Source organism: Pyxicephalus adspersus, chromosome Z (assembly GCF_032062135.1).
Source record: "Pyxicephalus adspersus chromosome Z, UCB_Pads_2.0, whole genome shotgun sequence".
Taxonomy (NCBI): Eukaryota; Metazoa; Chordata; class Amphibia; order Anura; family Pyxicephalidae; genus Pyxicephalus; species Pyxicephalus adspersus.
Window position 1 is genome coordinate 49055100 of NC_092871.1, and position 14429 is coordinate 49069528.

A 14429-nucleotide genomic window follows, 5' to 3' on the forward strand; every position below is an offset into this window, starting at 1 on the left:
CAATAAAACTCACTCTAAACCTCTAGGCATTATATCTGTAAGGGAAGAGATTTCCATGACCTCATTTGTTTTAAAGTCTAGGTAAAACCTTCATTATCTCTCTCTCTTCCTCCACTTTCTTTCCCTCTTTCTCTTCCTTTTATCTCTACGTCCTTTCTCTCTCCTCCCAGTCCCTTGTCTGTCCCTTTCAATCTGTCACTTCCTGGCCTGATTCCTGTGCATCTCTGTTTCCCTATACCCTCCCAACTGCCTATTCTTTCTGTGTTCTTCTCTTTTCCTTCCCTTCATATTTTCTCTGTATTTGTATGTGACAAACACACCTCTCCCCCCACTCTTTCCTTTTTTCTGTCCTCTCCTCTTTCTGTATATTGCAGCCTTCCCTGTGGTCTAACATAGGATGCCCTTACAGGAGCTTCAACCCAGTTGAAGGGCTCCTCTTTGAACAGTCAGTGAATCTGACCAAACAGCTTTTGTGTAATACTAAATTAATTTCAGACCAAAATCATGCAATTATGGCTTCCGTACCATTCTCAGGGCAGCACAATTATAACAAAATAACCACAGACACTCTCCATAAAATGGCAAGAAATGTAAAAGTTGTCACTTTGTGGGCTGCAGACTGCAATATTCAGAATTAGTAGCTTTAGTCCTCTGTACTACCCGTGGAGCCCAAACGAACACGTTCAAAAATTGAAATCTAGAACTTTTCTAGAAGAATAAATATTTGAATGGTAAGAGGATCTCTCTATGCCTTCATGGGGTAAAGAAGTTTGTGTTCCAAGAAGTTTGTTCTACAAGTAGTTTTTGTCAGCAACTTGTTCTCTCATGTGAGGTTTTTAGGACAGCGCTGTGTGGTATGTCAGGCTTTGTTCTCCATCAGTGGATGTCTGCTTCCATTGATGATAAAATGACAATGGTTCACATTTGGTGCAAGGATGGTGGATAGAAAAAAAATAGATTTCGCAAAGATTGTACAGTCTGATTGTAATGTGTGCGTGGAGCTAAAAATATGTTTATATACTTATTTTAGTTCTTAGTATAGGACTTTCTGCAGTTTAAAAAAAAAGTGGGCAAACACTTATAATGTAGACAAACCGTTGGCATTTTATGCTGTTTTTATGATATTCCATTTTTGCATCATTACTGGGTAATTTATTCACATGCTGGTCTCTAACATATTTCTAGGGATTTTGTAGTGAGATATTCCACAATTCCCAGCCTGCTGCATTTATTAGAACCAAAGGATGGTGTCACCCTCCTTCAATACATTTGCATACTGTGTACTAAATAAATCAATTGAGTAGTCAGGCTTTAATAATACAACAAGCCCTATGAAGGAGATGGAATCCTTTACTATGGGGACAAAATCTTGCCACTGGAGCCTCTGAGATGCCCACTTCAGCTGGGAATTTTCATGCTTTTAGTAGTCTTGCAAAGCTGTAATGCCCAGCATATCTTGTAGTTATTCCATTGCCAGTAATACCTGTACTTCTTATAATGGTGGTAAAAACTGGTATTTTTTTCCCTGTCATTTAAATACAGCACTATCACATTCCATCATGTTAAGAAATCCCAGATTCAAGTGCCAGGAAACGTAAGGTGCAGCTTCAGCCAGGTGTACTGATCTACTATTGATGGTCAGACAGAGCCAAGTGATACAATGGTTCATATGGGCTTTTAAAGAAATGACTGAAAAACATTACAGTGATTTTTCATGATATGGATGGCATTATCTTATTAAAAAATGGTGGATGGGTCTAAGTTCAGATGTAGTAGCCTGAATTATCTGAATGGAATATTGATTTGAAAATGGAACATAGTTTCTCATCACAAACATTTTTTTTTTTTTTTATTACAGCTATAATATGACCGTTTCTGGTAGTGTACAGGAAGACCATTCAGGTTTAAAGTAAAATCCTAAATGAATTACAATAGCATCCTGCAATATGACTGACAGTTGCCAGTTATCTGTTCTGATGGTTTCTGTGGAAATGTAGTAATGCCAGGGAATGAGCCTGTGAAAGACTGGTGTTGTCACAGAGAGCAAATCCCTATGTTATGCTGATCAATCGGAAGAGCAGAAGGAAAGAAGGAAGGAAGTCCTATTGAGCATCATATGGGTATTAACTGCCAGTCCATCCCCTGTTGATAAAGACAGAAGGAAAACATCTCTGTGTTTATTTTGACCTTTTACATCTTCGCACCTTTGGCTTCCCGTGTTTTGCCTGCGCACATCAGCTTGTGAAACGATTGCTTTGAATATTTTATGAGGCTTAGGAAAGTAAAACATTAATTTCATTCGAAGGATCAAATAAAAGATCTTATTAGAAAAAAAAGTGCAACTGCAGAAAATAAATCTTAACTGGTTACTTAACAGATAATATTGTCCAAGAAACCTATCAGATCAGTAATATTGCAGTCATATCTGTGAAGGTTCTCAATTATCCAAGTCATTGTATATCTGCTTGAACTATAGTCATTGGACTCATTCTTAAGGATGCTTTGCAGCGTTCCATGGCTTGGAAAGTTGGGAAATATCTTTAACGTTACAAAATCAAGTCTAGTTAAATGTGGTTAACTACTAGTAGGTATTGCAGTCCTATGCTTTTCGTTTGTTGCTTATTATTTTTTTCCCATTTATCCAATCATTTGGCATAGTACGGAGGTACATTTCCCTTCCCTCTCTGCCTTTTCTCCACAGTAACAGTTAGGACATATTCCCCAAAAACAGTTTTTCCTAAATGTATTAAGTGGAGAAGGGATATCATTTTTATATATAGATTTATTTCTACTAATGTCACAAAAGATTAGATGTAGATTTATCCTAGCTTTGTGTTCTGTAGACTGACAAGTATTGACTCTTTAGTAGGAGTAGCATAAATGTTAAAAGAAAAAGTGCTACATTAAGGAACAGCTAAGAATTAACCAAAAATATAAAACTTTTATGGAGCAAGTTAACTTACAGAGTTTTTTGTTATTAATGTTTTGCACAGTGGCAAAAACATACATTTAAACCTCTTTCTGAATCCATATTTCCTTATCTCTTGTTCTCAGGTGACAACTATTTGCTCCTTGTGCCTGAATTGCCTGTTCATGCTTCTGCCTGCTGAGTCTAGGACATTATGACTACTATCACATAGAGATGCACATTTCCATAGCCAAGTGTAATAGGAGAAAAAAACACATATTCAGCATCCCTTTGACATACATTTTTCTGTCTAACCAAACAGATGATCAGATTGCACAGGTAAGGGAAGTATTGCTTCTCCGTTCTAGCAACAGCACTGCGTAATATGTTGGCGCTATATAAATCCTGTTTAATATTAATAATAACTGGGTGGTTCCCATTTTAGCTGTGTAATCTGATGATCAGTTAATTGATTATACAGAAAAATGCAGCAAGCATGTCTAAAACTACATACACATGCTAGAAAGATGTCACTGGAACTATTTTTCATCATTGTTTACAGTGACAGCAGAACGCTGTACACACAGCACTGTTCATCTCTGTGGAGAAGGGAAAACTTCATATTTTTTTCCCCCTAATGATGAAAGGGCTCTTTCTGCACATGCCTGAGAAGCTCGGAGCAGCCAAAAGCCTCCCAGGATGCGTATCCTAGGTATCCTGGGAGGCTCTGTGCCCCCAGCCGTTAACACACCGGGTAAGGGACAACACGCAGGTATCCCCCCAAAATCACCGGGCCTCACTACAACCCTGTGTTCCAAACAACCCCACTATCATGGACCACCAAAAACCCACCACAAGCCTGACCCCTTAGGCTTGAGCGCACCTCCACACCTAAAGACCACACTGCAGACCATCCTGCAGACCCAACATCCACAGGTCCGTTCCATCCACATTGAGATGCACCCCATCATCCCGTAACAAAAGATGGGGCTCCCCTTCCAACTCTCTGACGGACGCCAATCCTCCAATTCTCGTGACAAATTTACTGACCACCTTATTAGGTTTTATGCGTGACTTATTCAAACGATCTACAGGTTGTGCACGCCGCCATGTCAGTCTCGCCACCACCACCTCCGACCATACAAGGACCGTGTCAGGAAAAGCGGACCGTAAACGTAAGAAATCAAACTTTTTATCTTTCAACAAATCCCGCAAAGGCCACTTCATTACCCCCAGCATGAATTAACAAGACATCCGGTGCACGATCCAACTGAACATATTGATTGACTTCAGGAATCACTCGGCTCCACTGCATGCCACGAACTCCAGTCCACCGGACTCTGGCTTCACCCTGCTGAAAACCCATCTGCCGCCCATTTTGGCGCACCTTCGGCCATCGGGCTCCCCATTAAACAAAAGAATGCCCCAGAATCCACATCACAAAGGAAAACTATACCACCAGAAGCCGCAAAAAACCCCACTCCCCAACCGTAGTCACCGTAAAGACACCGAAACCCAGCCCTCAGAAAAGCCCACAGCCCCCCAAGACATACTCACCTACAGCAACTGCGGCCGAATGTACAATTTGAAACGATTGGACTCCCAACGGCCAATCCATTTGATGGCCTCATCACTCAGACCCCACCGAGCCACCTCAGTAGCGGCCCCAATGCGAAACGAATGCGAGGAATATTCCTCAGCCGCCCAGCACGTAGGCAGCACACACTTTTTAAACACTGCTCCAAACTGAAAACGTGACAGCGGTGACCCATCTCTATGTACAAGGAAAGAGCCCTGCCTGGGTCTGCGCACCCTTAAATACTGGCGAACCACCCTCACAGGGCAGGCCGCCGACGCTGGCAACGCACCCAAAAACAAACAGGCACCCCACCCCCCTTGATCAGTCTTCGATTTCCTAACCCAAATCCGCACTCTATGCCCCTGCACACTCACATCCTTCCGAAACAAGCCGCCAAACTCAGCTCTGCTCGGACTAACCACTTCCTCCACCCGCAGCGCCGCAAAAATGGTAACCGTAAACGCCGCCTTAAACAAAGCCACTTCAAAAGAATCCACACAAATATCCGCCAAACTACCCAACACTTAAACCAGCATAGCAAAGGAAACTGGTCTCCTAGTATCTCTTTTCACCCCACCTTTCCTATAGCTCTTCAAAGCCTGTCGAACCAAAAAATTTTTTGTGTGATCCTTCCAACTTAAATAAAAAGGCCAACGCAGACAAATTCTTTGCCATAACGTTACCCAACACTCCTTTCCTAAAATTGACAGCTAAAAACAACAACATTAATAAACCCTGCTTAACATCTAACCCCCCACCCTCCTGTCGCACAAACTCCAACCATTCATGCCACGTGTGTACATACGCCTTCCACGTTCCTTCCGCCACCGACCGAAGAATCCCTCCAACCAAAAGCGCTAGACAGTCGTCCACAGATCCGGCAGACAAGGGGTGACCTGACGATCCGCCCCTGGAACCAGCTCCCGGAACCGCACCCACTGGGAACAAGAAAGAGAATCGGCTACACCCACTCCCCCCTGTTGCCCCTACATCCTTACCACCCCCTGACCCAGCCGGCCCACCTGCTACCGGACCCGAGACACCCCTTGAACCCCCCACTAACGGAGGTGGGGGACAACTCTGCTCCCCTAATCCAAAACCAACTAACAAATCACACAAACCCTGTAGTAGTCTACCCTCTGCCCCAACCCTAGGCCCTCCCCCTGACTCACAAACCCCAGAACCCCTTAAATGAGTACCCCACACAGGGTGGGACTCACCCGGCTTCACAAGGCTCCCATGCCTTGCAGACGCATGGTCCACGGGAGCGCCGTCCTCAGCTTCCTCCTCCGATGCCGACAGCTCGCCCTCTGACACCATGGTCCCCTGGGTCGCCTCTTCATCCTCCACTTCCGCATTCGCCTCTTCCTGGACTTCCGGTCGCATCACCATGTCGTCACATCCGGGCGCCGCCGAAGAACCGCAAGTGCGGCCTGGAACTTCCGCCCTCCTCAGTTCACGGAGAATTTCACCGGGAATGGATGCATCCGCCTCCCGCGCTCCACCGGGCCTTCGCTTCCCACTGGACACCATCAACGAAGCTCTTCTCCGGAGGACCGACTGCCGCCGGACCACGATCCGGTCCCCCCTGCCGGACACTCACTTTCCAGGCCTCCTTCACTCCACTGGATCTTGGCGGGGAAACGGCCGCGCGCTCCCGCTCCACGGTGCGAGCAGACCGGGATCTGACAGGCAGACCCGGGGACACATCTGCCGAGGATTCCTCCCGGCCCGCCCACCACTCACAGGCACCCGTTGCAAGGGGCACGAAGGGTCCCTGCTGGGGCTCCTAGTATGGCGCTGGACCCCACGGGCCAAACAGGAGGGTTCTTTAAGATAGTGATACATGCAGAGCAAGACCATAGCAAAGGGATTGAGGGCTATCAATTCACTGATTATTGAGCTTAAATTCTATTTAGAAGCTGCAATTTTCAAAAAGGGTTCAGCTCAGATCATGTCATCACCCAAATTTATGTACTCAAACAAAAGGTTGAAAAACCATAAGAGACAGACTCCATGGACCATTTGGTCTTTTTCTGTTGTCCCTCTTCTACCTTTCTATTATAGCTTACCAGATTATCACAGCTAAGTGACAATGATCACCAACTGAGAATCTGCATGTGTAAAGCTCTAAATGCTTTTTCACTACAGTACTGTAAATGGTCCTGACTGTTGTGAAGTGAAAGCTAAAATTATAGATTCAGTTGGTTTGGGCTTTTATTTTAATCTGTCATTAGTGTTTTAATACCCATTCTGTGTCATTTTCACTGTCACTTTCTCAAGATTTAAGCGGAAGAATCCAGGACACAGGCAGGAGTGTGATGCACAGGTTTAATACCATGTGGTATAGATACTTTACTCTACCTCACCAGAAATCCTCTTACAGTAAGTTAAGCTGCGTACACACGGCAAATTTTTCTCGCCCGATAATCGGTATCGGCCAATTATCGGGCGAAAATCTGCCGTGTGTTCATGCTTCGTGCAGTCTTTTCTCGTTGGAAAGGATCGTGAAAGATCCTTTCCAACGAGAAAAATTGCAGGTGTGTACGCAGCTTTAATCTACAGAAACAGATAGCTGGAATGGCACAGTGAGTCATTGCACCTGTGTGCACCTCTTCCTGGGCTGTCCTATTGCTGTTCTTCAGAGCCAGTCTCCAATATCAAGTATATCTTAAGCCAAATTCTGTTTGCATTTTTCATTGAAGATTTCACTTCTATTTAAATTCTGACTCAAAGATGTGTGGCATTAATCAGGACACACACACATACAAATCTGTCAGTTGTTCTAATCTCTCACCATTCTTTCCATTTTTTTTTAATGTAATTGAATTTAGCAACACTTGAAAACAACAGCTATTGGTTGTTTTGTCAATTTTTACTGCCTAGTCCAATCCACAGCACTGCCTGTTTGCAATAAAATGTCAAAGCAAGGCTAAGCAAACATTTTTTATCTCTATAACCTGTAAATAATGAACTATCTTTATAATTAAAAAAAATAGTCCTTGATTCTTTTTTTGTTCCACTGTAGAATAACTGCTGGTCACTGCTATCTTCTTCACAGTCGCAAGATCAGATGACCTTCTGTAAAAGTAAAAAAAAAAAATGAATGCTGATTGCACTGTGTGAATGTGTGGGTTTTTTGTGGGAAAAGCCCCTGAAGCCTGAAGCCTCCCCTTCCTATTTAAAAAGAAAAATATTTAGAAACATTAGATTTTTGTGCTTAAAATAAAATATAAGAAGAGAAGTGTGTTCCCCTTACTAGAGTTTTACAGTGAAGATTGAGCCACCTCTTTAATTAGTCTAAATTGAACATTCAAATCAAAGGAGGGAAATAAAGAGGTTTTGGGCCTCAAGAGCCCAAAACCTTTTTCGAAACATAAAATAAAATAAAAAGGTTATTTACCCTCCACTTTTAAATAAAGTAAAAATTCTAGTAATAGGTCTACTTTGATGGTAACCTTTAAGAGTCAAAAAAGAGTTCTGATTTATCCAGAAGATTTCAGTATTAGCAAAAAGCAACAAGACTCCTTTTGTTTTTTCTAAATGCAAGTGTATCCATAAAACATTTAATTGAAACCATCTCCCTGACATGTATTTTTAGCTTTCTATAGACTCCCAAATAAAGTCATAGATATCAATAAAAACAGGTTTTAAGCCTTCTCCTTTCAACCCAATGTTCCCACTGGAATTGATATGGCTTCAAGCTAAAAAAACAAAATTAAATCTATACTGTATACGTAAGTGCTGTTGTACCTAACATAATAAAAGATTTATGTTTCTGTCCATGCAGACCTCTAATACAACACATACAAATTTCTGACATTCTATCACATCTAACTAATACAGCTCCCCTTTGAAGCAATTAACTTTGAGCATTCAGCATATACTGGTTACTGTTACTCAGCAAAAGATCTTTCATGATTGTTTCCAGTAACAGTGGAACAAATAAGTGCTGTGTACACAGGAGGACAAATATCATTCTGCCGTGCTTTCCTCCATAGGAAAGGTACAATAGTCAACCCTCAATATGCCAGGAACGATTAATGAATTTTTTTTCGTGAGACTGCTAATTTTTTAGACTGTGTTTGTACTGTGCATTCTCTGCTTATCCTGATCATTGGTTTGTTATCCCTGCTGTTGTCAGTCATTACTCTCTTTACCTGTGTGGACCTTGAATCAGGTTGCACATAGTTTATAATCAGCCTGCTGACTCTGCTGGTGTTTGCTTGGGACTTAAACCACTCCAGTGTTTGTCCTTTATGTAACTCAACAATTGCCCCTGTTAAACTAGTGCAGAGGTCAGCAAACATTTTTGGCTACTAGGCCATTTCAAGGGTGGGCAGGAGCACACTAGGCCGTACTCCCTCTCGAGTCCCACCCTAATGGCTCCGCCCCTCACCAGGAATGACCCCCTGAAGGCAAATCCCTCTCCTCTGCAATGCATATGGAGCTGAGGGAATGTTCCCTTTTTACCCCGGTGGCGGAATTGTTAACACTGGCCGCTGTAAATAGGGAAGGCAGCCACAACATAGAGGCTCAAGAGCCCCATGCGGCTCTGGCAGTTTGTTTCAGCTCCCCCACGGTTTGCCATCGGGAATTAGGCCGGATTGACCAGGGAACGTTAGGCCAGAACAAACTACCAGCTAGGCCGTATCTGGCCTAAAGGCCAGAGTTTGCCTACCACAGAACTAGTGGGCCCACATCTGCAACACCCAGCCTGTGAGAAGATGAAGGCTCATAGCTGATTTTGTTTAAACCCCCACCCTTGGGCGCTATTACTACCGGTATTTTTCCTTTCTACCCTTGACTTCCTTTCGATGTTCTTTTCTCCATAGCTAGAGGTTAACAGTCCTTTTGCCCACACTAAACTTAACTTATCATGCCAAGTTTTTCTTTTGTGTAATTGAGAACACAGGAACTAATGTGTGTACTCTTGCACCCAAGCAAATGTTAATAATACCATCATCTGTAAAGTTCATTGTATGTTGGAAGAAATATTAGCTCAGCGTCAGCTACATTTTTACACATGAGCTGACATGCACATACTTTCACTGCCTACTTAACTAGGCACGCCTGTGTAACTGGTTGGTAACATGGATATCTAATCAGCCAATCACATGGCAACAAGTGAATGCATTAAGGCATGTAGACAATGGCAAGATGACCTGCTGAAGTTCAAACCATTCTTTGAAAAGAAAGGTGATTTAAGTCACTTGAACATGGCATTGTTGTTGATGTCAGGTGGGCTGATATGAGTATGTCAGAAACTGCTGATCAACTGGGATTTCATCCACAAGTATATTATTATCCAGTAAGTGGCAATTTCTGGGCAAAATTGCTTTGTTGATGCCAGACTGGTTTGAGCTGGTGTTGAGCAGGCTATTTGAAAAACTGCTGATCTGCTAGGATTTTCACACCCTGCGTATCTCTAAGGTTTACAGAAAATTGTTTTAAATTGTTTGAGTTATGTGGGTGAAAATGCTTTGCAGAGGAGAATGGCCAGACTGGTTGGAGCTGATAAGTAGGCAACAGAAACCACTTGTTACAAATGAGGTATGATTAAGAGCAACTCTGAATGTGCAGCACATCAAACCTTGAAGCAGATGAGATACAACAGCAAGAGACCACATTAGGTGCCACTCCTGCCAGCTAGAAAAAAGGCACCTTAGGCTGCAATTTGTCCAATCAAAAATTAGGCACAGGAACTATATTCTGGCCTCTTCCACACTTGTTCTTAAAGAAGCACATTATGAATGTTTTTCAGAGTTGGCCATGGATGGGACACTTCATGTAGTGTCTCACTGGAGAGTGCATAGTAGGAGTGTGAGAAAGCAGTGGCTCCACCGCAACCACTTTCTGAACATGGCCTAAAGATTGGTTACATATATAGACTCACTGGTCACTTTATCAGGTACACGTTGCTAGTACTAAGTTATAACCCCTTTTGCCTTTAGAACTACCACAATTCTTTGCTATTCAGCAAGGTGCTAGAAACATTTATCAGACCAGTCGTCTTGAAATTGTCTACATGCCTAAGTTGCTGCCATGTGATTGGCTGATGAGATTTAACATTCAGGTGCACCTAATGTAGTGGCCAGTGAGTATATTTGCCACTGGTGGGAATGGGGGGGAAATCAGGATTGTCCGAAGCAATATGTGTTTCAAATGTGTTATTAAAGTTATTGAAATAAAGAGTGTAGAGGAGGATGCAGTGTGCAGGCCTATAGATTTTTATATAGATTTTTATTCTGTGTGCTTTGCCTATTTAGCCTGAGTTAGAGTTCCATTTACTGGTACCTTGAATATTTCTCCAGATGATTGGCTCTGTCTTTACTCCTAAATAAACCTAATTAAGTGTAATTACTATCATATCTGTTAGTTATTTCCTGCTCAAATGGCAGAATTTTCCAGACTTAGACAAGGGAACATTTGAAGCCTCTTGTGTCTGAGAAAATGGCAGCAAATTCTGCCAAATGGCAGCAATATTTTTTATTTATATGGCAACATTTGTTTTTCAACCAATGGGATTCTGTTATGCTTTCAGTTAACACTTCGATATTAATACACTAAGTAAGCTAAGTTCTTTCAAAAGTTTAATCAGTTGCAGTTTATTGCTGCTTGATTGTGGCAGAATGATTTGGCTCCTTAAATGATAACATATGGCGAAGGCTGCCCAGATCCTCTTTGTCTTTGCAGTGATATCACAGATTTGCAGGATCAGAGAGGATTCAGCTCCCTTACAGATGGGATAAAGCCTGTGTCAGCGCAAGCAGCTACGCCTGACCTCTCTTCTGCTAGGTGCATGTGGGCCTGTGGCCTCAAAAGTTTCTGCTAGCAGGGCAAAAAAGTCATCACAGCAAGTTAAGAGGACTTTGAAGTCGGCTGAGAGGAGGCGTTTGTCGCGACAACCTTGCCTTTGGAGAACAGCGAGGCCCATCAGCTGTCAACCCGATACTGGAATGAACAGCTCTAGGAAAACCATGGCGAAGGCAGCATATTGCATGTGACAGCTGAGGTGGAGGGTGCCACCAAGAATTAACACACATTTGTAAAGAGGTGGGGGGCTGGTTCTGGTAGACTTCGATGTGAAGACCAGAGAAAGGCATGCTGGTCAGCTGGTCATAGCAGGAAACTACAGATTTCATAGATGGAAGCATTGCAAACAATATCTGCGAAGTGACTGCATGTACTACTACTGATCCTTTGGAAGTCTTGGGTTGTGGTGCTTTGCATTCTTATCAACAAAGGATATTCATATCAAAAAAAGAATTAGGGTGAGGCCTCTCCTTATTCGCAGTCTACTGGTAACGTGCCACTAAACTAAATAAACCATGAGAACATCTTCAAATATTTGAGCTCAGAGCTAAGGATACAGCCAGTATAATGTCAGGATCACCAATGGATGATCATGGGACCAGTCTAAGTCTAGGGGAAAAGGCTGTCTGCCGGATTGTTTACTGTGGGCCTCGTCCCAGAGTGCTTTTGCTGCCCATGGCTCTTGAGCTATGGGTGTATGTACAGAAGACTCGAAGTATGCACAAGAAAAGGTAAGTAGGCCATGCATTGCCTTTTGTGAAATCCTAAATTGTTCAATTAAATTGATTTAAATTGAACCTCTCGGGGTGAAAGAATCACGTCATTGCCAACTTTTTAAAGGTGCAAACGGTGCAGGTCATCACGATTCAAACTGCTTTGTTAAGCTGCATACACACGGGCAATTATTGTTGTTGGAAAGGATCTTTCACGATCCTTTCCAACGACCAAGGACTGCACGATGCATGAACGAGTGCTGTACAAACAGCACCGTTCTGCTCTTTCGAGAGGGGAGGGGGAAAACGACGGAGCGGCACCCTGCTGCGTGCTCTCCCCCTTCCCTTGCATTAGGATCATTCTTCGTCCATAGTCCATGAATCTGCCAGCCCGTCTTTCGGACGACGGACGCTGTACACACGCCAGATTCTCGTCCGATAATGGCCCTGAGCCGATTATCCTGGCCGATGGCCCTGAGAACCATTGGACGTTTGTACGTAGCCCAAGTCATTGAACCAGCACAACTATACTGCTGGTTCAGCCAGCACACTTGGCCCTACTTATTTCTTATCAGCTGTAGTTAAGCAAAGATGAAGATGGCAGCTCTGGAACCCATACACTTAAAAGCAAGAGGGCAATGTTAGCTCTTGTATTTACTGTACATACAGGGCTCAGGGCGTAGTTCAAAGTACTGGTGTTGCTTTTGGTCTAACCTTAGCTTACAACTTCTTTGTTTCTGGTAATATGGTGTTTGGGAACACCATTGCCTAAGCCATATGAATAGGCCAGGAGTTCTTGGTCATACACACCATGGGTCCATTTCTGCTTTTTATACAGAAAGAAAAAGGAAGCTGTATGACAGTCATGTGACTTGAAGTGCATATAGAAGTTACTTGGAATTGGTTGGTAATAGATTACATAGTATTTAGATTAAAGGCAAATTGAGTGTCCTGTTTGTTTTTAGCATAGTTACAGCAATTCCAGCATTTTATTAGTAGTTCACTTATTAGTGTTACTAGAAAAAAAAAAGGTGTCAAATGTGGGCTTTATGAATATTTCAAAATGCTCGCACAAAGGGCTTGATTTATAAAACAGGGAATCGGACATTCTCTTGTGGGAATCTTCCAGGTCCTTGTATTTTAGTGGCAGTAATTTATTTTCTATGGGGAATGTTTGAGGGAATGGCAGATTTCCTGTTTTATAAATAGAGCCCCAAGAGTGCTCTTAGCATTAAATTAACACTGATCTTGAACCAGACTTTATTTTAAAAATCAGCTTGCTTATCTTTTGCTTCTATGTTGGCCACAGCCAAAAGTCAGATTCTCAAACATTCAGATTTTGGCTTTCCAATTGGACAATGTGTTTGAGGCACTCCTGAAATAAAAATAGTTTCAAATTCATTTTTTTATTAATAATTATCTAATTGTTGGTATAGTTCTGGCTTTTGTTTTTTCAAATGATACATTGTGCTGTTTTTTGTTCTTGTTATATGAAATCTTGTTGTTTTATGTTGCTTTAAATTTTAAAGTAGCTGAAACGCATAGCATGTGTAAAACATGTATTTTAGATGCATCTGTAACTTCTTTTTTCCTCCACATTTTTTTTTCATACAAACAGGCAGATAGTGTCCTGCCTGCAAGTGCTACAAGCCAAGGATGCTGTCCATAACCCACAGTGCTGTGGCATTCTTGGCATTCTTACTATTCAGTGGAAAGATATGCACGTTTGCAGGAACTTTTATGTGAGAAACAACCATTGCAAGATGACAAATATGAGCCTTTGTAATTGACAGGGGTTGCTTTTTGAGCTTGATCAAGTCTAAGAACTCCGAGAATGCCCAGAACAGGAGTTTAAAAAATGTTAAAGCCCATTTTGTTCCTCATCTGAACCCCAGACACACAATTGAATTCTAAATTTGTGTTTTGTGAATTGAATCCATTCATAAAAACTGCTTGAGAAAACCTATAGAAACCTATTCTTAGGTGTTTTCAAAAGACACTAATTCAAGTTTATGGAGATGGCAAACAGTTACATGTAGTGTCCAAAAAATTTGTGGCAAAGATGCGCCTTTTACTGCATGTGAAATAAATGATTGACCATTTTTTGCAAGAGGTTTGGAGGACTAAAATTTTTAGTCTGATCATCATTAAAATTTGTTTGCAAAGAGATTTTGCTATTTTCCACTACAGAAAAAAAAATTAAAAAAAGCGATGTACAAGATTAGCATTTGGAAAATCACTGTTGAGCTTTGCTTGAAAACAAAAAACAAAATAAGTCCGGCAACACACTTTATTTCCTCACTCTGCAGTTTTACACAGACCCCTATGTTTCTGCATTTCTGTTGCATGCATCTCAATTCTGTAGACTAGTTGCCATTATTGCCTTGAAAGCGCCTGATTGCTTGAAATTCTG

At 42.1% G+C, this 14429-nt stretch overlaps 1 protein-coding gene across 4 annotated transcripts in view; it reads left to right on the forward strand.

Annotated features, from left to right (window-relative positions):
- The window catches only part of GPSM1 (G protein signaling modulator 1), a 134132-nt gene that overhangs the window by 22233 nt on the left and 97470 nt on the right, over positions 1-14429 (forward strand). For 2 of the 4 annotated variants that reach the window (XR_011923426.1, XM_072430768.1), the window contains exon 1: positions 11293-12034. The exons of 1 other annotated variant lie outside the window; for it this stretch is intronic. Coding sequence is in view for 2 of the 3 variants with exons in the window: in XM_072430768.1 (XP_072286869.1) it covers positions 11871-12034 (164 nt within the window). In the remaining variant the exon portion in view is untranslated. Of the gene's footprint in view, positions 1-11286; positions 12035-14429 lie in introns of those variants that run through there. One more of the 4 variants, XM_072430770.1, reaches the window with a different exon arrangement.